The sequence below is a fragment of the Lichenostomus cassidix genome, chromosome 21 (assembly GCF_008360975.1).
Source record: "Lichenostomus cassidix isolate B80296 chromosome 21, HeHo_3.0, whole genome shotgun sequence".
NCBI classification, from domain to species: Eukaryota; Metazoa; Chordata; class Aves; order Passeriformes; family Meliphagidae; genus Lichenostomus; species Lichenostomus cassidix.
In genome coordinates this window covers 444,784-467,366 of record NC_139501.1, presented here as the reverse complement: position 1 = coordinate 467,366, position 22,583 = coordinate 444,784, and the positions used below count along the sequence as shown (strand labels likewise).

The following is a 22,583-nucleotide window of genomic DNA, read 5'->3' as shown; positions in this document are numbered from 1 at the left end:
CCTTCCTTCTTTCCTTCCTTCCCTTTTTGCTCTTCCTTCCCCCTTCCTATTTTCCTTTTTCCCATCTTCCTGCCTTCCCTCTGTCTGTGTGTCTCTCTCCCAGATCTGAAAGATTTTCAGAACAATAAGCATAGATACTTGCTAGCCTCCGAGAATCAACGTCCTGGCAATTTTTCCACAGCCTCCATGGGGTCCCTCACTGCATCTCCATCCTCCTGCTCTCTCAGTAGTCAGGTGGGCTTAACATCTGTGTCCAGTATACAGGAAAGAATCATGTCAACACCTGGAGGAGAAGAAGCCATTGAACGTTTGAAGGTAGGTATTAAGTAGGCTAAATAATAGTGAACATGAGAGAACTTCCTTTCATAAATGTATCCTATTTCTGTAGCAATTGTCTGAAACCCACTTGCACCGTAAAAAGGGCGCTTAACTGCACTGGGGGCTAGAAGCTGGGTCCATGTACAAGCTTTCCTGTTGGAATTGTTTAGGTTTAATTGTAGCCTGGAGCTACAACTAAATTGTAAATTAAATTCTTGGGTTTTATTTATGGGTCCTCTGATGCAGCGGTAGTTACGGAAAATTTGATCATAAGTGTAGATTTAGAGGCCTGGTCAGCACTAGTGTGAGCCAAGTCTGACTTGCAAATGCACTCAGCTTTCAGAAAACCAAATTACCCCAAAGCTGAAAAAAAGGAGGAAGAATAATCCTGCCACTGTTGTCTTCACCCAGCCCCCACAGATTAAAATGTGAAGCACAGAAAGGCATGTTTGATCAGACAAAGGCAGCCTTGTCCCATTGCTGCACGGAATTGAACCACAGCAGAAGTGCATCACAGTGAAGTATTTCTTGATTTTTATGAAAGTCTCCCCAATCTCCATGGGTGGAGGAGTGGGGGAGAGCTGGCTCTGTTGAATTCTGCTACATTCTCATGTTTGTCCCTCAGACACTGCCACAGGGCTGGAACACACTGCATATCCCTTCCTACTGGAAACCTGCTGTTGCCATGGAAATAACAGTGTGGTCTCTGCATTTCCTTGGCATTCAGTTACTGAATAACGTCTGTAAATCAGATAAAAAAAAAAGGGAAACAAGTTTAGGTGGTTCAATATAAAGTCTGACTGTGGTTAGATATGAAGTCATCTTCTCAACTTGCCTTCAGCACTATTTACCCTTTTAAAAATTAAGGGAAACGAGTTTTAAAGTGTTAAGAGTGCTTTTAATATGCAAGATTAATTTGAGGCCTGAACAGAGCACAAACTTCAATTGCTGTGTGCATTATGTGAAGGACTTCAGGAAGAATTATAAAACAGCTTTTGGTATTTTCACCCAGGAATCTGAGAAGATCATCGCAGAGCTGAATGAAACATGGGAAGAGAAACTGAGGAAAACAGAGGCCATTAGGATGGAAAGGTCAGGAATCAGAAGTGCTATAATATGGATTGTCTCTGGAAAGTGGAAAATGGAGCAGCAGAATAGTGTTAGGGATTGTTCTGCTGACCCTTGTGTTAGATGTGTAACAGCAGCAGCAATGCTGAGAGAAAGTCCTGCTCTTGGCTGGATTCCTCACAGATAAAGTTGCTGTTCCACTCTTGAACTAAAGTTTACACTTGCCCTGTTGTGCTCGGAGGTGGTGACAGTCCTGGATAGGCTGGTTCAAAGTCTAATGTATTAATTACCTGGCTTTCATTAGATCTTACTTGTCTAAGAAGCCTAAAATGGGGTCAATGTCTTTGTTTTTTCTCTCAGGGAGGCATTGTTGGCAGAAATGGGAGTTGCTATTCGGGAAGATGGAGGAACACTGGGAGTCTTCTCACCCAAAAAGGTAGAGAAAATTGCTGACTCTTGTGTGATGTGTCCAAGAGGCTAGTTGACCTGAAAGGACGGTGATGAGAGCTGAACTATTAGAAGATCCTGTGCTGCAAGAAGTTTGGCAGCTCCTTTTGTATCTTGATTCAGTAGCAAATCAGAAGGTGCTGTGTCTTAATTTTGTTGCCATTTTCTGCAGTAGCAATGTGTGACCTTCCTGTGCTCTACCTGTTGTTTGAGAGATCCAGAGGAGTTTTAAGGCTTGTTTAAGTGCTCTTCATTGAATTTGTTTGTTAATCCTTTTTTCTCTTGGGAAAAGGGATGGTGATCTAATGAACCACTGAACAAGGGGATGCAGGGAAATATTTCTTCGAATATTTGCCATTAGTTCTATTTTCTGAAAATTAAAAGAAGCAGAACTGTGCAGGAAAAAGGTATAAATCAGTGCTGTAATTATAAAATTATTAGGTTAGCAAAGAAAACAGCTAAAGCAGAGTTATAGAAGAAGTAAAAGGAAAGGAACCTACTTTCTTTTATCTTAAAAATCTTTAAACAAGCAGCATGGGGTAATATTTAGTGTGCAAGTGTGTGGTAAACTTGATCTTGAGTTAAGCAGGGACCTATTTAGAGGCACTGCAAAGAAATGTAGAACACCAGGATTGGTTAAAAAGTTTAATCCTTCATTTATAGTAGTGTTAGACTGTCATATTTGGAGTTGGTGGAACTCTGGTTTGCTTTTGGTAGCTACTCCAGGAGTGCCCGAGGTTTGTAAAGGCGCTGATTCATTGAGTGTTCTTTACATTTGTTTCTCTTACGCTATGGATCCTCATCTCCTTTTAGATTTTCCCTCAGAGGCCATCAGCTCTTTTTGATGATTCTTTTGGTGCATTTTCAGCTGATCAGGTTTGTGTATAAATGCCACCTGTATTAGGTAGTTGCTTTGGTAATAGTATTTATTTTTACCCATGTAGGATTTAGTAGGAGAAGTAAAACTCCCAACCTAGTCCTGTTGGCTCCTGTTCCTTGCTATCCGTGCAGTTCTGTTAGTTCTCCTTCTAGTAACTGTGGCTGCTGTTACGAAAATTTAGGAGAGGAAAATGTAGATAGAAAATGTGAAGTGTTTTTTATAAAGGCTTTACACTTCTAAGGTATCAGTATGTGTGTCATCATATGCAGTGAGTGAATAGTTGGGTTTGCCAGCATCATCTCTCGAGTTGGTTGAGCTTTATTTCTTACAAAGTGTTGAAGTGTGGTGCAAGTTGTAGTGGTGTTGCAGAAGTTGACTATGTCTGGGATTTGGTTCCTCTCAGTTTTTCTCTTGATTAAGAGCTTTATACAGCTCCAAGTGCTGATTTGTGCAGTGAACAGCAAAGAAACATCTTCAGGTGCAATTTTAGGTCACCCGTGGATTTTTAGGGGTGAAAACGCTGTCTTTCTTTCTCCCTCCCTCTTTCTGTCCTTATAATTAAATCTTCCATTGGGCTATTGACAATCAGAGTTCTTCATTCAAAGAGAAATTCATTGTGAACATCCAGTAATTTTTGAGCTTCTGTAAACTGAGTGCTCTTAATATCTCTCATAAGTAAACTTTTTTGCATCTAAGTTAAGTTGATGGAAGTAGTGTTCCCAAGGAATCTGAGCCAAATTTATTTCTTTTTCTAAATTTATTCTCTTTGAGGGCAACAAAGGGACAAGTGGCTTATTAACAGTTTTATTTCTCTTTTATAATCTTTCTGCTTTAATTATGTTTAATGATTTTTGCCTTTTCTTTTGTGCTTGTGCTTACTGCCACCTCACTGGCTAGATTTTCACACCAAGGCCTTGTGACTTGTTTGCTGATTCCAATGGGGTTTTTTCACCAAAGAAGGTTGGTTTAGTAACTGTAGTGGATTTAAATGTAGAAGAAGTTTAGATGAAGAGGTCCCTTAGCTGTTGATATCAGAGAATATTAGTAGTTTTAGATTTTATTTTGATGTTAAGAGACTTTGCCAAATAAGCACCTGACCTGTGTAGCCCAAGAAAAGCCGAAGTTGATTCCATATCAGTTTCAAAATTTTACTGAAGCAAGCTTTTCTGCTGTTGGACTTCCCTTATCAAAGTTTACAGAGACTTTGTAAGGACTTTTTTTCTCCAGCTGAGGCCTTTCTTCCCTCTATGGATTGATATTTTGGATAACTAAGCAATCTGAGCTGTATTTCTGCTGGTACTTTGTGATGCTTTTCAATACTTCAAGAGGTTACGTTTGGAAAAAACCCATTATGGAATAACCTCGATACATGTGGCAAAACTGCTGGGTTAATGCACACCCTCCACAGCTGTGGGAAGGAGCCTGAAAGCAGGACCTCAGTTCTTAATTAACTTTCTCTTCTTGTTCCTTCAGACTCCTCATCTTGTAAACCTTAATGAAGATCCACTCATGTCTGAATGTCTGCTGTACTACATCAAAGATGGCATTACAAGGTGAGAGTTGGTGTTCACACACTCTGGAGTTGCCTTCTTTCCTTGCTTAAACCCCCATGCTGGAGACACCATGAGTTTAAATAATAATTGTGCCTTGAGCTCTTTAAGTTGCAGGTACAAATGAAGCATGAGATTGCTATAGGTGGAAAAAAATGCTGAAATGCATTTTCTTTTAAGTTGACTCAATGTTTTAAAAGTAATGTGTTCAGTCACTCAGCTTTAAGAAAATGTTATTACACTTGGGACAGTGCACAATTAACATATTCTGCGTTCACATACATGAGATAAAATTTAATTACCAGATTTGGAATTAAAAATGTATTTTATTGCAAAACTTGTTGTCAAGGCAGCTGGAAGGAGAGAGGTGATTTTTGTTACTTTTGGAGCACCAAGTTGTCTTTGGTTGCTTAGTTTGTATATTTCTGGGGAGCAAATGGAGGAGAGTACACAGACAGGGGCAGGCATGTGGTACTGCTCTCATCTGCTCTGAGCCCACGACAGGAGTGTCAAATTGTAGACAATTTAGGACAGAATGATGACTAGAATAGCTTAGGGCTTAAGAAGTCATTATAAGTTTTGAGCCTAGCTCATTGACATCAGAAATGTGTAAAGTAATAAGCAGAGCAAGTTCATAAACATTAGGATTGGAAATGAAGTTGTCTGTACCTAGAATTGCTCAAACACTTGGGTTGGAAATGGATGTACATCTTCATGCTCCAGGGGTACAGCCAACCTCTCACTGTCTGGAAGCTGAATGAAAACTGCTTGCAGCATCAAATTATTCAGCAAGAGCCTCCTGAGCAATTTGTGCTCCTTTGTTCAAGTGCAGATGGTGATTATTGGGATCCCTGTCTGCCAGCTGAAATGCACCACTGGAAGTTCTTGTCAGGTTTTTTCCACCCCCTTGCATGCCTTTTTAAAAGGAGAAGGAGATTCACGAGAGGGAAGGAATTGCATTAAACCCAGAGGTGTTTAACATTTCAGTTCTCTAAGTGGCATGTTTTAAGGGAGAGAAAACTTGTCTTTTGCAAGCTGTCATCCTCCAATTCATGACATAACTGGCAGGTTCTCTGCAGTGCAGAATTAAGCTCTAGTTCAAACCTTTAAAGGGTTGTTTTAATAGTTTAGACTTTTTCCTGGCTGTTTGTGGGCTGTATTGGCCTAGGCAGAGTTGTAGAAAGTGTCTCATTTGCTCTTGAAAAATTTTCTGTTGGACCCAGGGTTGGCCAGGCTGATGCTGAGCGAAGGCAGGACATTGTATTGAGTGGGGCTCATATCAAGGAAGAGCACTGCATTTTCCGAAGTGAGAGGAACAACAACGGTGAAGGTAAAATTCTACTTCTCCTAACAAAGCATTGCTGAAGTTTTCACTTTCTATCTCTTTGATAGCTGGCCAAAGAATCCTGTGATTTGGAAGTTTTCTGACCTCAAGAAAAGGATCAGTTTTGACTTCTTGTTTTCTTGAGTCTTGGGGAAAGAAAATAAAATTTGTTTAAGTGATAATAACTTCAAATTGCAGGCTGCAGCTAGTATAAAAGTTAAAGCCTGACCCTGGTTAACTATAAACACGAAAAGAAGTAGTTTGCAACTGTGGTATGTGGAGAAGTCAGTAGTACTGATTTCCTCATGGGTCTTTCTTTTTAGCAGCATGACTTCCAGGGGTGATTCACTTCTTTGGTGTTAGGATGAAGATGGGCAGAAAAAGAGAGACTCTGGGGCTTGCACACTTCTGTTTCTTTACAGGACTCACTAAAGTCTCACTCATTAATGTTTTCTTTGTAGTTATTGTTACTTTGGAGCCTTGTGAACGATCAGAAACCTACGTGAATGGCAAGAGGGTTGTGCAGCCTGTGCAGTTGCGTTCAGGTAAGAAATGTTAAAAGATTTTTGTGTGGACACTCTATGTGTGACATTTACATCATATATAGGGAATGCTGGGTGCTGTTAAGGGACAGTGTCACCTTTCTGGAGTGTGGCTTTTAAACAGAAGTTGGTACCATTCTTCTGTCAGCTGCAGTTTGTTTTCTTTCATCCTTTGCTGCACTAGCTAAGTGTCAGTGGAGGAGGGGAATGGGAGTTAGTGATGTGTTTGATTTACTGCACCTGTTGGTCCCTCTTTCAGGTTTGTCTTTTAATTTTATAAATTCTGCTGGGATATTAGATTGGACCCCTGAGGGTGATGATGTCCTCTAAAAGCGCTGTGACTGTTCTGTACAAATCAGGCACTCTCTTATCACCAGCTTCCCTTGAATGTACACAGAAATCCTAATAGGGCAATCTTTTCTTATGCTGTTACTTACAGGATAAATGGGATGAATGATGATTTTCAGTGGTTTGGAATCCCTGCCTGAAAGTTGTAAACTTCTGTTCCTATTTCTAGGAAATCGTATCATCATGGGTAAAAATCATGTCTTCAGATTCAACCACCCAGAGCAAGCACGAGCAGAAAGAGAGAAAACACCATCAGCTGAGACTCCCTCAGAGCCAGTTGACTGGACATTTGCTCAGAGGGAGCTTCTGGAGAAGCAGGGCATTGACATGAAGCAAGAGATGGAGAAAAGGTAACAAAACAACTCAAAATTTCTACCTGAAACAAGGAGGAGTCAGCAGTAGGTTACTGGGTTCTGCCACACAGCATCTCTTGTTACTCCTTGTGGAAGTTCAGAAGGCTTCCTCCTTATTTCACTGTAGTGTTTCAGTGCTCCAACTCCTTTAAAAATCACAGCTAAGCATCTACCACTAACTGCAGACCTTTTGGTAAGAGCTGCAAAGTAGCTTGCAGGGATTTTAACTTCGTAGTACCAAACAGACAGAGAACAGATCCTTTTAAGGGCAATGACTTCTACTTTTGCAACTGTAATTCAGGGACTGTGCATGTAGAGTAACATCAGTATGAAACTAATGACCTCTGACTACTTCTGTTCATCTTCTGTTCATCTTCAGATTACAAGAAATGGAGATTTTATATAAGAAAGAGAAGGAGGAAGCTGATCTCTTGTTGGAGCAGCAAAGACTGGTATGTGTCCTTACTTGTGATTAACTATACCTTTGGCAAACAGTAATTCCTGTCCTTGCTTATCTGAAAGTTTAGGAAACCTGCTTGGGTTGTCTGCACAATGCAGTTCTCCCTTTGCTTTCAAATTCTTTGTGTCTACAGTGAATTATTAGCAGTGTGAATGAGCTCCTTCAGGTTAATTCAGACATTCTAAATGACAATGAAAAGGCTTTAATCAATTCTTGTTGGGATGGTTCGGATTTCTTGCAAGTTAACCTGAAAGAAGGGCCTTTTTGTGCTCTGCGTTTTTTGAAGTTCCTTTTCAGTAGTCTGAACAGCTACTCTTTGGGATGTTTGCCTTTATTTTTGTCTTGGATCACCAGAACATACTAATTTGTGCTGCCAAAGAGATTCCTAGAACATTGATACACTGGGTTTATTTTTTGAATGATGTCTGAAAACGTTGCTGCATTGTGCATGTTTTAACCCTTCTCCCCCCCTGCATGGAGTTCCTTGTGAGGGTCTTAGTGGTACACAAGCCAATGGTGGGGTTCTGAATAGGGAGCAATGTTAACTCATTCAGAGTGCTGGGAATTCCACCACTCCACATATTTCTCAATTAAGTAGTCTGATCAATTAGGTCTGATATAGGAAGACTTCAGTATTCTCAAAATAAATATTTCTGAAGTGCATTACAAATAGAAATGGATGCAGTCTTCAAGCACACTGTGAATTTGAAAAACAAGGCCAATCCCAGGAATGAAATCTAGATTTCCCTAAGAAACCTGAGTCTCCTGATTCTGCTTTAGCTGGTTGTCTTCAGCCAGAACACCAATGTAGTTGTGCAAGAATTCTGATAAAAATTTCAAAATCCCTGTTCAGTTGTTTGTAGTATGAGATGGAGACCACTGAAAACTGTGAGTTGAGTGCATGCTGGGCTTTGAAATGTAAAGCTCTTGCCCTTCTCCCCAAGCCAGAATGCAGCCAAGTACTGTGGTTACCACAGGAGGAAGCTACATAATTTTCTCTTTCAGTTTCTATTACATACTTAGAGACTTCTCCATCGCTAATTATTTCATCACAAGGGGCTAATTTTTTGGATGGAGAGGAGTGTCTGCAGACTTTGAACCAAAGCAACCCTTAGTTCAGAAAAAAAAAGTTAACATGTGACTAATGTAATGTTTCATCTCTGGAGTTTTGTAGTGAAAATTTGGGTAGCGAAAAGAATAGTACAGCAAAAATGTGAAAATAAAAATAGTTTGAGTACTGAGTAACTTTTGGCAATGTGTCAAATGAGATGCAAGTAATAGAATTCCCTCCCTTAAATTTAGCTGACAGGCACAAGCTAAGCTATTGTATGAATTAAAGATGTGAAACTGGCTGTCTGGGAAGCTGCTTCCAATAAGGCTGCATTTATAAAGTGTTCTGGAGGGAATTTGTTTCCCCAAATACTTCAGATCAAGGGAAAATTCTTTAGAGAGTGGATTGGTTAGTACCGTAATAAACATGCTGGTTTCTTCAAGCTTGTTTTGGTCTTGCTGGTTTCAATTAGTGGATGAAGGTGAAATACTATTTTACATGCATCCTGAAGGATACCTTTCCTAGTTGTAAGGGATCATATCAAGTGAGATCCTTGCTCAGTAAGCAGTATGCTGCTTATGACAGTGCTCAACAAGAATATTCCAGGTGACAGCACAACCTGTTGACACAGCTCATGATTTCTGTGTCACTGTTTGCAGAGCCTGGAATGGACAGGATTAGTGCATCCATACAGCAATGGTTGAATAACAAGTGGGAAATCTGGGAATGCATTTCGGCTTGTGTAACTTAAAACTATTTACATTGCTGCCATATCCAGCTGCAATATCAGGCTCTCTAACTTACTGCTATGTAAAACTGATATTGAAATATAAATATTCTACTTGGTCTAAACTGGAGTATAATCTCAGATACAAGAAGCTGGCTAATCCTGTTTATCAGATTGTTTTGGTTTTATGCTGAGATTCCAGCCAATTTGGGTGTTTATTTGTTAAATGTGCTGCACAAAAAAAAAAACAATAGCTCTTGTACCCCAAAATTACCAACTAAAATATCTTTGCCTTGCTAGTATTACTAGGGAACAGAAGTAGTTGTTCTCCATTTTACAAATTGAATGTGAAAATGTGTTTAATAGAGCTAAAATGGTCTTCCTGGCTTTCTTGGTCATAATGCCTCTGCAGTGACCAGTTGATACTGGAATGTGGGTATACAGCTATACTAATTGGTCTGGCTAACCTCTGAGTGCATACAGGGCAATGACTCTATGTCTCTTTATCAGCTTTTGGTACCAACACATGCTTTACCCCTAAGTAGTTCAACAGTAGTGTTGTAACTGTCAGAGTCCTGTGGAACTTGTGACTTAATGTTGGAGTAGTTCATGTTTTGCCTTCCTGCTCATATCCCTGAGTGGCCCAATTGCATAGGGGCTTCCTCCAGGGAACCCTTGGTTTCCACTGCAATGTGCAGTTTGGTAGATGCTGTTTCCTTATGCCAGAAATTTTGTCAGCTCTAAACTCACAAAGAGTTTATATTCTGTTTCTAAGCCAGTGTTTTAGTTATATTTTGACCTAAACTAGAAGTTGATTCTCTAGTACAGTTCTGAAAACGACATTAAGTTATAAGAAGCTCAAAATAGTGTGAGTCATGACCATAGGGCAGAACAGTGTTTCCTTTACCCCCTTTCATAATTGCCCCCCAAAATAATACTGTATTCCCCATTCTTCGTGGTCATCTACCCAAAGTCTAAACTCTAGGACTCTGTGGTGCTAACTCAATGACTTGATTTTAGAGGAGGTGGCTGTTATTGTTCCTGGTTTCTTGTGTATTATAGATCTCTGTGTGAAGAACAGGGATGTTAGATAGAGGTGCATTAAAGATGGTTGTGTTGAAGATGTTTGGATCACAGTAATACATAGGACTTTTTGCTTGTTAAAGAGACGTCTTAATAATCCTTTAAAGAAAAGTGGTCTGAATTTAGTTCCTGGTTGCAGTAAGCAATAATGGGTATTCCTAACTTGTGGTGGCAGTTTATCTGAACAGACATTCCTAGCATATGGGAACATGAAGCACTGCACATTAAAAATCATTTAGCAAAAGGTGGAAAACTTGTAATGAAGAAGCAAAACACATAATGCTTAGCAAGTGCGTGGAAGCTCCAGGCTCTAGGGGTTGAGAAGAAGACAAATCAATGATATCAAATAGAGAATTCATATTAAAACAATTAAAACCAGAAAGTCATTACTCTGCATTCAGCTGAAACTCATTCTTCGGACAGACAAGACTGATAATGGGTTTTTTTCCTTTAAACTAAGCAACAAGGTGCCAAATGGAAAACAAACAAATAAACAAACCACAACCCACCTCTGAAACTCTGATTCTGGATATCCTTTTAGCTTGTAGCAAGTGCTGGAGTATGAACCACTGTCTTCACCTGTCTTAGCGGCACTTATAGTCCTTTTAACATTGAACCTTTCGGCTGCTTCTGTTTCATTTTTTCTTATCGTCTAACATTTCTCTGGCTGCTATTGTAGTGAAGTGGATTCTAAACTTGAGCATCCCTGCAACACGTGCAACGTTACTAACCAGTGTTAACCCAACTTACTCTGGCTGCTCATGACATCTTCTGTGATGGCTGTTTGTTCACCTACCTGGGGAGGACTTGCTGAAAGAAGGAACAGCAGTCACCAAGGCAAATGTGTGTGGCGGGGATTTGCATGTCTTTGTAGCATGTGTGAAGTGCAGTTTACACTTGGTTTTAAGTTTTTAAAATCAGGAACTTGGTTTTAGTTGGTCTGTTTAAAGATTTTGGAAGGGTTTGGGAGGGAAGAGTTTAGATTATCAGCTATTTTGAGATGACAGGACTTTTAAATATAATGTTAATCTTAATTTAGTGAAGAGCTCCAATTTTGACAGTCCATGACTCTTGAAGATACATTTTAATGCCTTAACACTCAGTCTTCAGGGACTTTCTTATCACTTGTTCTATTTTGATTTTTGATTTAGTTTTCTTTGCCTGCTACTTCTTGTTTAGCTTTTCCATTTTCTTACAATTTTAATTTTGGTTATTTTGGGGCCACTTCTTGATTTTTGTTTTTCCAAAGGATGCAGACTCTGATAGTGGGGATGATTCGGACAAGAGATCGTGTGAGGAGAGTTGGAGACTGATCACTTCCCTGAGAGAGAAGCTGCCCCCCAGCAAGCTCCAAACCATTGTAAAAAAGTGTGGCCTCCCCAGCAGTGGGAAGAAACGAGAACCTATTAAAATGTACCAGATACCCCAACGCCGACGCCTTAGCAAAGACTCCAAATGGGTCACCATCTCAGACCTAAAGATTCAGGCTGTGAAGGAGATATGCTATGAGGTAGCACTCAATGACTTCAGGCACAGTAGGCAGGAGATTGAGGCTCTGGCCATCGTTAAGATGAAAGAGCTTTGTGCCATGTATGGGAAAAAAGATCCAAATGAGCGCGAATCATGGCGAGCTGTTGCTCGTGATGTCTGGGATACAGTAGGAGTTGGAGATGAAAAGATTGAAGATGTAATGGCCAATGGTAAAGGAATAACTGATGTGGATGACCTAAAGGTGCATATAGACAAATTGGAAGACATTTTGCAAGAAGTGAAGAAGCAGAACAACATGAAGGATGAAGAGATCAAAGTTCTCAGAAATAAAATGCTAAAAATGGAGAAGGTTTTACCCCTGATAGGGTCTCCGGACAAAGCTCAGTCAACTGTAGCTAATGCTAAATCTCCAAATTCTGCCAGTGCAGTGGATGTGGATAAGAAGCCCACAGATGAGGCAAAGAGAAGCGAGAACGATGATCTTGCTAAGGAGGAGCGCGTGTCTCAGTTAATGGCAGGCGATCCAGCTTTCAGACGTGGGCGCTTGCGTTGGATGAGGCAAGAACAGATTCGATTTAAAAATCTGCAGCAGCAGGAAATAGCAAAACAGCTTCGTCGACAGAATATGCCTCACCGGTTTATTCCACCTGAAAATCGCAAACCCCGGTTTCCTTTCAAAAGCAATCCCAAACACAGGAACTCGTGGAGTCCAGGCACCCATATCATTATCACCGAGGATGAAGTTATTGAGGTTAGAATTCCAAAAGAAGATGATAAGAACAAAGATGACGGCAAAGAGAAAGAAAGTAAAGCTGCTTCTAAAGATCCGCAGCAGCTGTGGAATCTTTACGGCCCACAGAGGAGTCAAGATAATATCCAAATTAACAGGCAGCAGTTGGGCACAGCAGCGCAGCCCAGCAGCCAGCAGCAGCCATCGCCTCAGCTGCGCTGGAGGAGCAATTCCCTCAATAACGGCTCCCAGAAAGGCCTGCGGCGCCAGACGTTGGGCTCCTCCGAGTCGCTGCACTCGCCGGGCGCGCAGCAGAGCCCGGAGCTGCAGAGTTTCCAGCAGAAACGCCACATCCACCAGCACCGCCAGCCCTATGGCAGCCACGGCCCTGCCGAGGGCAGCTCCCCCAAACAGACAGACCGGCCCAGCCAGCACAGCCAGTTTGTGACACCCCCGCGCATGAGGCGCCAGTTCTCAGCTCCCAACCTCAAAGCGGGCAGAGAAACCACAGTATGATCAGTGCCCGGGGCAGGCTGGGCGAGGAGGGCACAGGGGCAGTCCTGGCTGATGGCTGAGGAGCAGCCAGGGTTGGGTTTGGCCAGGTAGCACTGAGTGGCCCAACACAAACAGCAAGTACTGCCCTGCAGCCCAGGCACTTTGCATGTGACTTTCCTTGCAGTTTTAACAGCATCGATTGGAAGAATATTCTGAAAAATCGTAAGAACTTTTTTCATAGACTAGAAGACTTGGAGGGAGGGATGTGGAGGGGAAAACTTCCCACTAGCTCATTTACCAAGTTTTTCGTGTGTGTCTTGAAGTATTTTTCTAATGCTGAAAATATTGTCTGGAACTTACCAAGTGCTACCTTCCTGCTGTGTTTTATGTAGACAATCAAAGGAGGAATTTAGTTTCTAGTGGTGAATGTTTCTTATGACCTTTTTCCTAGCAATAAGGAAACTGACCATCTGTTTTTAAATGGATCTGGTTCTTCAGAACAATATTTTCCACTCTTAACTCAAATTTTTAATAGTAATAATAATCTATAAACCAAAAGTTGTCAGCTGACAAGTTACATGTCGCTTTTTTATAGAGAAATCAAGAAGAGCTGTTGGGTCACTCTCCCTGAGTAGATGTCTCTTTTCTTCTGCTTAAGTTCATAATTATTGGTATGAAATTGCTGTGACAGTTAAACTTGCCTGAATGGAAATTTATGTTAGAATATATATATAATGCTGAAGCAATTCTTTGGAAATAAGCTTTTCCTAATCCCCATTGTATCTCTAACTATAATAGTTTTTAATTATTATACTGAGTTTGTGAAAAGGAACTAGGGTTTTTCAACACTCTGGTGCACTCAAAAAGCTAATTCTTTTATTTTGTGTTTTCAGCTTTCTCGGGCATGAGTCTGGGAGATGTTCTTGAAATAGTTATTCTTAGGAAGATTTATAGATCACTACTTTGTATTGGCTGAATTCTCCTGTAAGATGGGAGAATTGAACTGTTTCATCTTAATGTGATACCTCATGTTAGTGCCTCTGGTCTTGGATTAAACTTGAATTCAAGACTTGTTTAATAAAGGAGAAGGTTGCTTTGAGGAGAAAAACAAGATTCATTTTCCTTCTCCCTACACTTAAAATTCAAGTTAAAATCTTTCATATCTATTTTGCTCTGAAGGGGTTTGTATTTGCAGGCGATTTGCCATAACACAAGGGCTTGCAATTCCCGCTTCAGATTGTTTCAAGCAAATTACTGAAAAACTAGTGATTAAGGAATAGGCTTTGGGGTTTTGTCTCAGTTGGAGAGTCCCAATGATACAGGGTTTTTTCTGAGTTTAAGTGCAAGACAAGGTTGCTCTTACTTTTGAAAATCTGTGGCCTTAACTGCAAGCCAGTATGAAATCTTCAAAGACTCATTTTGCTTTTAAATTTAACTTGAATAAGATTTTAAAAACAAAATTGGCCACTGTACCACCTTTGGTAAGGTAGGTCCACTTTGCAGTGTATTTGTGCTGTTTTGCACAAGTATCCTGAATTTACTTGAGGTTGCTTATTTTTTTAATAAAATATAAGCCCTACTGGTAATTGTTACTTGTGTGTGGCTCAGCATAGCCGTAGGTGAGTGGCAAGTGCCTCAATCTTATTTTCCATATTATTTTTGTCCTATCCTACTTTTCCCCTGCCTCAGCTGGGCATGTTGCAGGTGCTGTTGCAACTCACGGTCCATTTACATAGCAATTAATCAAGTGTCAGCTCTTACTTATCTGCACATGTAACATCGATGGGATACTGGCCTCTGCTGTAGGAGATACAAAGTCAGTCAAAAGAGCAAACTGCTCTGATCACTTGGGAGTTTTATTTTATGGCAGGTGTAATTTTGTGTCCCGATCTGGCTTTGTAACTTGCGTTTGTCTCTTGCTTTGGCCTACTTGAACAAAGGAAATAAAGCATCATGTCCAAAAATGTCTTGATTCTTAAAGAAAAGAAGGCTTGTAGACGAGCAGTACTTTCTTTGAGCTTGAGTCCAAATACCAAAAGGAGTTTTGGGCTGTAAGCAGTGTTTTCTGTTGTTTTTTATTTTGGAATCCTAAACTATTTTTCAGTAGTGCATTGCATTTCAGTTTTGTGCTTGTCAAGGGTAATGAGTTCTTACATATCCTCAAAAAGGCTTGGACTCTGTTAAAAATGCATGCTTGGTAAAACCCTCTTAATTCGGGAGGAATATACAAGCCAGAGTTAGTCTGCATGGGATAGGTTGTGGGAGAAGAGCAAAGTGGTTTTATCTTGTGTCCCTAGTTTTGCAGGGTTGTGGCTGCCTGGATGAAATCACCATGTGATTGAGCATGGAGTAATTCTTAGGTACATGGAACTGTGTACTGACATGTGACTTAAAACTCCTGCTACTCGATGCCTTAATGCTAAACACTAAAATGTTTGTGCCAACTTACTTCAGCTTAAAACTTTGAGGAGAACTCTGTAAATTCCTGGGTGGTGCTGGTGAGCAATAGGTTGCCATCAGTCTGTCTGTCTTACCCCACTGTTTTAGTGCAGCACTAGAAGAAAAACCCTGCTTATTCTGCTGTATGATTTGACAAAACAAAAAAAGGACAGTCAGTGCCAGAATGGAGTCCAGTCTGCTTCAGGGAAGCAGCTTTTTTCCTGGTTTTTGGGAGGATATTTAAGAATATGATATTAATTGCAGTGCTGTGCTTCATCTGATAAGGGAAGCAGTGTGAGAACTGTGGATCTTCTTGCACTATTCAGAAATACACACAACTCTCACTCCAAATCTTGTGTTAATGGAGTTAATGAGCAGTGAGACAGCTGCTTCCGCAGATGTCTGTGTGAAAAGGCTTTCAGGTTAATGGAAATGTGGCATCCATGCTGGAAGTGCTCTTTTACTAAGTTCAGTTGTCTTTGCCAAGTGCTGCTGTGCTGGGATTTGACAGCTGGCTTGGATCCACCTGTGCCTTAGTGATGGCTTCTCGAAGGTCCTGTAGGACTCACTGCAACACTGGATTTGGGAGGTGGGATTAAATGTTCATCACTAATGCTCCTCACTCAGATTGACTCACACGTCCTTCCTCAAGCAATCTGAATTTAGGGATCTGTCTAATTTGAGGATGCTATTTTTATTAGTATGTTCAGCATAGTTTCAATATCTCCCTCACCGTATCCTTTATATGTTGCAATTTGTTCTTTATGCGTTGAAATTTTTCTTGGCAATATCCCATTGAATCTCTTCAGGACCTGCCACATGAGAAATCTATGCTGTGTAACTATTTGTACTGTAAAGAAAGCAGTGAGCTGCCTTTGAATTAAATGGGATTTTCAGATCCGTCTATTGTTTTGGGTTGTCTTAAGAGCAAGCATCTGCCATATGAAAAGCAGAACTGGTTTGTATTGTAACAAATGCTCTTTCAATAAACTATGAAATACTCTTGTAAGTGTCAGACTTGTCTCAGTGAAATGGAAATGAAACTTGACTGCAGGCTTGTCCTGCTTTTTTTTTTTTTTTTTTTTTTTTTTAATCTTGGGTTTGGGATTGTTCCAGCAGAGTTAAAAAGGTTTCTTTAATTTTTCTTTAGTCTGATTCCTGTAAATTCATCCACCCTGGTTTTTCTGTTATGTGGAAAGCAGCAAAGCAGATTTGTGTCTACTCTTAGACAAGCTTATTTAAATTCAGTATAAAAGAAAATAAGAACTTTTTATGGCACAAGGAGCCACAAGCCATTTCCCTCTTCAGTGCTGTTGCATTGTATCGTCTTGTGTGCTGTTTATCTAAACTCTGGAAGAAAACCCAGAGCTGGCTGTTCTCCATTTATTTGCTCATTGAAGGCAAAAGAAATAGACTTTTCTGTGCACCTCCAATACAGGGGAGAATCACACATGGCAGTACCTTGGCAGACATCACGTCTCAGTTATTGTGGTACAGTGTTCTGCTTTTACTGGTCCAGTCTGCTCTTAAAAAGCTTTGTCTGGTCTGAGTTTATGGGGTGTGGGTTTGTTGGTTCGCCGGGGTCTTCCCCCTCCCCCCCCAAAAAAAAAAAGAAAAAAAAAGAAAAAATCTCTGGTTGTTGTGGCTTTAGATATTTCCATGCCCCTGAGCAAAATAAAGATTGCATTCCCTTTTTGCACATTGATGGAGTGTATGAACCCAGTCTGAAGCTGTATGGCATGCATCAGGTTCCAAAATTCAGCCTCAGCTTTTGCTCAGTGCCAATAATTTTAAATACTAGCCAGTACCAAGTGGCAGGAGAAAACCTTAGTCCTGTTAAGGGAAATGGTACCTATTTCTTCACTAAGGGAAAGCAAACTTCAATTATTTTACTTTGTTTTTAAAATAATATTTGTTAGTGTGGAGTCAGTAAACAGTGTCTGCTTGTGTTAAGCATTTATTTATCTAGGTATTTAAATGTACAGAAGATACTTGGCTCACAAGTCTGAAAACAGGGAAGACAAGAAGCTGGTCTTTTTCTGTGATTTAATTTAATGTGCCTGGTTTTTTCATGTCAAATTTTTGCAGTAGAATGCTCCTGATTTTTGCTCATTCCCTCTGCAGCTTTTCAGTTTCTCCGACAGAATAGGAAAAGATTCTATTAAAACACTATTTTAAGAGCTTTCCATTTCTGCAGTCTAGCTGCTCAAAATGACATTATCGACTTCTGACTGCAGGAAAATTAATTCTTTTGCCTTTCCTTGCAAGTGAGAGAAGCCTATTTGTGCCACTTTGCACCTGACCAGTTTTATCTTGGTTTCAAATGTAACAGCATTGTCTGCATGGAATGGGGCGGAACGATCAGAGAAAGTGTCTTTATGTTAAAAAAAATTTAGGAGTATGCTGAGTATTTCAGAAGGGTAGATAAGTCTGATACTTCTCATGGAGTCTGGAGTAGATTTTTGGCGAATCTTTAGGAATTTCAGAAGGAACATCAAAAGAAAGGATATACATTTGTTTTGTTTGATGTTCTTATGCCGCTGGGCTGAGGTTACTTCCGATGTAAGTAAGTAGTTAACTTGTGGTGAATGGAGCAGAAATAAATGAAGAAGGAACATTTTAGCCAAATAAAATACTAAAAAGGAAATTAGAAAATTAAAAGCAGTCATTATACGAAGGCCATGTGTCTTGGAGTTCAGTTTCCTCTCATGGATATTGAATTAATGGTATTTAAAATCTTATACTTTCTAAAGCCACAGCTGCCATTTGTTAATGCTATTTTCAGAAAATGTTGCAAACCTAAAGGAATATTCTGGAGGTGTATTTCCTTTCCAAATAGTCTGAAGCCTTTCTGACTGAAGCTGGTTTAAATTGGACACAATCACATTGTGGTTAAGTGTACAAAACCAAGTGCTGCAGCTCTTTAGGGGGGATGCTTAAGTGACATGGGAAGAAAATGTAAAGCTTTTTTTCTGTAGCTCTTGGACTTAAGAACGCATTACTGCAAACAGGGCTTTGGAGAAGAATTTTAGGATTTGGAACTGTTGAAGAGAGAAGGTTGGAATACAAGATGAGTGGCTTCAAGAATTCTCCCTAAGAACTCTTCAATACTTAGCGAATTGTTGTAACTCTTGTATAAAAATCTTGAAAAACCAATTTAATTTGTGTAATAGATGCCAAAGGTTTATCTTAAGAAAATAAAATACAGTAATGAAATAGGCTTTGAGACAAAGAACACTGTGACAAAGTCTGTTCTAATCTGTATTTGTTGTACCAGCAAATAATAAAAGGCTCATTAGGTTTTAGTAGCGTTTACTTCAAGGCATGATAAGACTGAACAGGAACAAAATGCTCTTGTACCAGAAGCTATTGTTGAAGTGTTCCTTGTGGGGAAGCCATTGCACAGACTCCTCTGCCAGGGCAGTGGTGGTATATATCTTCTGATATATTAAATATACATGTGAGAGAGTGGTACTTACATGCCAAGGGGAAAATCTAATTGAAAACAAAGTACTTCTCCCCGCTAATACCGGAAATAGTGTTGGGTTTTTTTTTTTATAAAAAGGCAAATCAGTGGTGCTTTTAATCCTTCTGTTTGAGAAAATGACGGTGAATAATCCTCCCCTTTCAAATTTATATTTGCATTTTTCTCTATTTCTGCCTCTTTCCTACCTCTCCAAAAGCAGCAAGCAGCTTCCAAAAAAGATCCCCTTCTTCCTGTCTTTATCAAAAAACCCAAAAAAAACCCTACCAAAAACCATCCTAAACCTTTCCCTCTTCTGGAGACCGTGAGCATGTAAATCTGGTGATTTTAGAAACCAGCTCTTCTCTCTTAATCGTAGTGGCCTCTGTCTTGTCTTTCCAGGGGAGATTGCACTAAAGCAGATGTTGGTGTGTGACCTGGGAGCACTCCTGGAAGTGTCTCTGGGTTTGATCTGTGTCTGTCACTCCATCTGAGCTGTTGGTCTCTCTCACCTTCCTCCTGGCTCTTGTCTGTCTCCCTACACACTGTTTCCTCTCTCCCCACAGGACTATGAGAGTAAACTGCAGGCCCTGCAGAAGCAGGTAGAGACAAGGTCCTTGGCAGCTGAAACAACAGAGGAGGAGGAGGAGGAAGAAGAAGAAGGTGAGTTTGAAGCTAAAAATAACTTGGATATAGCCAAGCCTAAAGGAGCAGCTGCTGTATCATCTCTTGTATAGATAGAAAAGTAGCTTTGGAAAGCTGCAAAACACTCTTAAGTTCTTGATCTGTAATCCTCTCAGCATGAAGGTTTCAAATACCCATTTATAGAATACATTCCACAAGAACACATCCCCTACACAAGAATACATCCCCAAATACAACTGATGCACAAACCCCAAGATTAGTTTAACCCCAAGCTTTGATTTGGTGGTCTTGAATTTGAAGGAATCTCTCTCTTCCTGCCACTAACAGAGCTCAGATGTCTTAAAACAAAATAACACCGTTGCCTTTGTTTCCTTGTTTTGATTTTGAAGTTCCTCTTTCATCCTTGGTAGGAGTTCTTGGAGTGCTGGGACATGTCTGGATAACTGTTCATCTCTGGACAGTAGATAATTTATTATTCCCATTATACTTGCTTTCATTCCACTGTTTCAGCATTTGGCTTTAATAGTTGCCAAATAACTTAGAATAATGGGAGTAGAAAAAAATTTACCTCTGTTCCACATCTCATTTACATTTACATTTACATTTACTGCTAATGTTGAGGAAGTTTGAGTCCAGGTTTTCCTCACCAAATAATGAAAATGTAGGGTTTTGTTTTTCTTCTTTCAGAAAATGTGTTGAGAACTTGGCACAGTCAGTTAGGAGTATTGGATACTGCATGTGATGGTTTTGAGAAGTCACATTGTTTTATTTCTCTGTTTCGTTGCTCATCCCAGTGCCCTGGACACGCCATGAATATGAACTTGCCCAGTGGGCTTTCAGGAAATGGAAATTCCACCAGTTCACTTCACTGAGGGACCAGCTCTGGGGAAATGCAGTGTATCTGAAGGAAGCCAATGCAATCAGTGTAGAGTTAAAGAAAAAGGTAGGGACATGCAGAGCCGCTTTTTGAATATTGTGACCTATCCGTTTTGATTGTATTATCCTGCTGCAAATGCTCTGAGTTCCTTGTAGTCTTTAAAGTTATGTCTCTTGCTTATTTATTTGGGCTGTAAAAGGGTTCAGAAAATTGTGAGTCTTCGATTCAGGCTTTTGTCTGGGTGACAGGACAGATCTGGTTTCAGGACCAAAGTAAGTCTCCTTTCCCTGCAGGTGCAGTTCCAGTTTGTTCTGCTCACAGACACCTTGTACTCCCCACTGCCTCCAGAGCTTCTGCCTGCAGAGCCAGAGAAGATTCGGGAGCGTCGGCCTTTCCCTCGCACTGTGGTGGCTGTGGAAGTCCAGGATCTGAAGAATGGAGCAACACATTACTGGTCCTTAGAAAAGCTCAAGTATGTAAATAGTATTGGGGAATAAAATCCCTTATGTCCAAGGAACTTTACTGAAAATTATCCCCTCTTGCTGTTCCTTATCTGTTGTTCTTGGTTTTTCTCTGTGTCCTCCCAAACTTTCTAGACAGTGTGGGATGTTCTAAATACCAGCTTTCCAGATTCTTTGAACAAGTGCACTTTTTTCCAGCTTCTCACTTCACCTTCGCATTTAATTTTTGTAATTTGAGGTTAGACTTATCTTTTAAATCTAGTAAGACTCAGCATAGCTCATCTCTCTGCATTACTTCTTTTTTCAGTCCTTTCACTGTAATAATTTCCTTGCCACCTGCTTTATATAACCTGGCAGTGTAGGACATACTTTATTATAAAAAGCCTAAATAAAGAAGATTATATTTCTATGGAAGCTACACAAATTCTGACTGCAATCTGAATTATTTTCATCACATGTAAATGACATTTATTTTCCCCATTCTCTAAATATTGACTGAAGGACTTTTTTCCTACTACTAACTTCCAGACAAAGGATCTTTCAGTGTGAAACACTTGTTTTCTTCAATAAAATAAATGCATAAATTAAAGTCTGTAGTGGAATAGGTTCACTTTTGAATCAAAATGCTAACAATTCTGGAGTGGAATACAAAGAGCTACAGAAATTACTCAGCAACATGGTCTGATGTAAAAAAGAAAGCAAGAAATATGCGAGAATTAGATGTGAAAGAGGAATCTTTAGAAGCTGGATTGAAATCCAAGATTTATGTAAGCTTCTGCAGTGACCTTGCCTTGTGCTTAGAGGGCTTAGCTGATGAAATTTTTCCCAGAATCTCTTAACAGTTTGGGGAATTAGTGAAGCACCAAACTTCGGTTTGGTTCCTCTGTTCTTAGGCATAATTTGGTACAGGTGAAGTCAGTGAGGTGACCACTTCACTTTGTGTCCTCTGCCTTTTTTTTTCACTCTCTGAAGTTTTTTATTGCTGCTTTCTCCCCCACAGGCAGAGGTTGGAGCTGATGCGGGAGATGTATGACCGGGCTGGTGAAATGGCCTCCAGCAGCCAGGAGGAGCCTGAGAGCACCATGACAGGCAGTGACCCCTTCTACGATCGCTTCCACTGGTTCAAGCTCGTGGGAAGGTATGGGACAGCACCTCACTGCTGCTGCAATGGCAGCTCTGGCTGAGCTGTGAATGGGTGAATAAACCGGATTGCCTCTGTGCCAGCTGTGCTTTGTCTTTCAGGGATTTGGGATAGACTCTAAATGCAGTTAAGAGTAGAAAATGCTCTTTATAGTGTTACCAGTTCAGGTGTCAGCTAATAGAATCTGCTTTGAGAGAACCCTTTGTAAGTTACAGATTTATTTTAAAATAATATAACTGGCTAAATTCTATCTAAAGTCACTGGAGCAGAGCTGTGAGAATATGAAGAACACTGGGAAAGTGTCCCAGAGTCTTTCCCATATATGTGGTTCATATAGTTTGGTCATATCTTAGGGAAGTATCTGATGGGATTCTTTAGTATTTCCTGCTGTTGGCTGCACGTTTACAATATTTTTATTTGCAGAAATGTTGTGTTGGAAATAAGAATTGTAGGTCTTTTAAACGGATGTGCTCTCAAGATCTATATGCTCAGCCATGTTTTTTCATTTGCTTCCTGCACCGTTCAAAGACACTTCTTTCTCCAACTTTGTTAGCAATCCCTTCCCTCACATTTCGTTGCAGTCCAGGTGGTTTGAAGCCTTTGCTCATTGTTCAGGCGGTGTCTGTGCTGATGGCAGCAGACAGCTGTTAAATGAACATTGTGTTCGCTGACCTGTTAATCGTTCACTGA

At 40.2% G+C, this 22,583-nt stretch overlaps 1 protein-coding gene across 10 annotated transcripts in view; it reads left to right on the top strand.

The window, feature by feature from the left end:
• The window catches only part of KIF1B (kinesin family member 1B), a 77,616-nt gene that overhangs the window by 26,827 nt on the left and 28,206 nt on the right, over positions 1-22,583 (top strand). For 5 of the 10 annotated variants that reach the window (XM_085080263.1, XM_085080260.1, XM_085080262.1 and 2 more), the window contains 12 exons: positions 182-315; positions 1,331-1,410; positions 1,747-1,822; positions 4,187-4,266; positions 5,487-5,593; positions 6,049-6,132; positions 6,647-6,827; positions 7,210-7,282; positions 19,336-19,432; positions 20,209-20,357; positions 20,585-20,763; positions 21,753-21,890. In XM_085080263.1, the coding sequence (XP_084936389.1) occupies positions 182-315; positions 1,331-1,410; positions 1,747-1,822; positions 4,187-4,266; positions 5,487-5,593; positions 6,049-6,132; positions 6,647-6,827; positions 7,210-7,282; positions 19,336-19,432; positions 20,209-20,357; positions 20,585-20,763; positions 21,753-21,890 (1,378 nt within the window). Of the gene's footprint in view, positions 1-103; positions 316-1,330; positions 1,411-1,746; positions 1,823-4,186; positions 4,267-5,486; positions 5,594-6,048; positions 6,133-6,646; positions 6,828-7,209; positions 7,283-19,335; positions 19,433-20,208; positions 20,358-20,584; positions 20,764-21,752; positions 21,891-22,583 lie in introns of all 10 variants that reach the window. The other 5 variants (XM_085080256.1, XM_085080257.1, XM_085080264.1 and 2 more) reach the window with 1 other exon arrangement.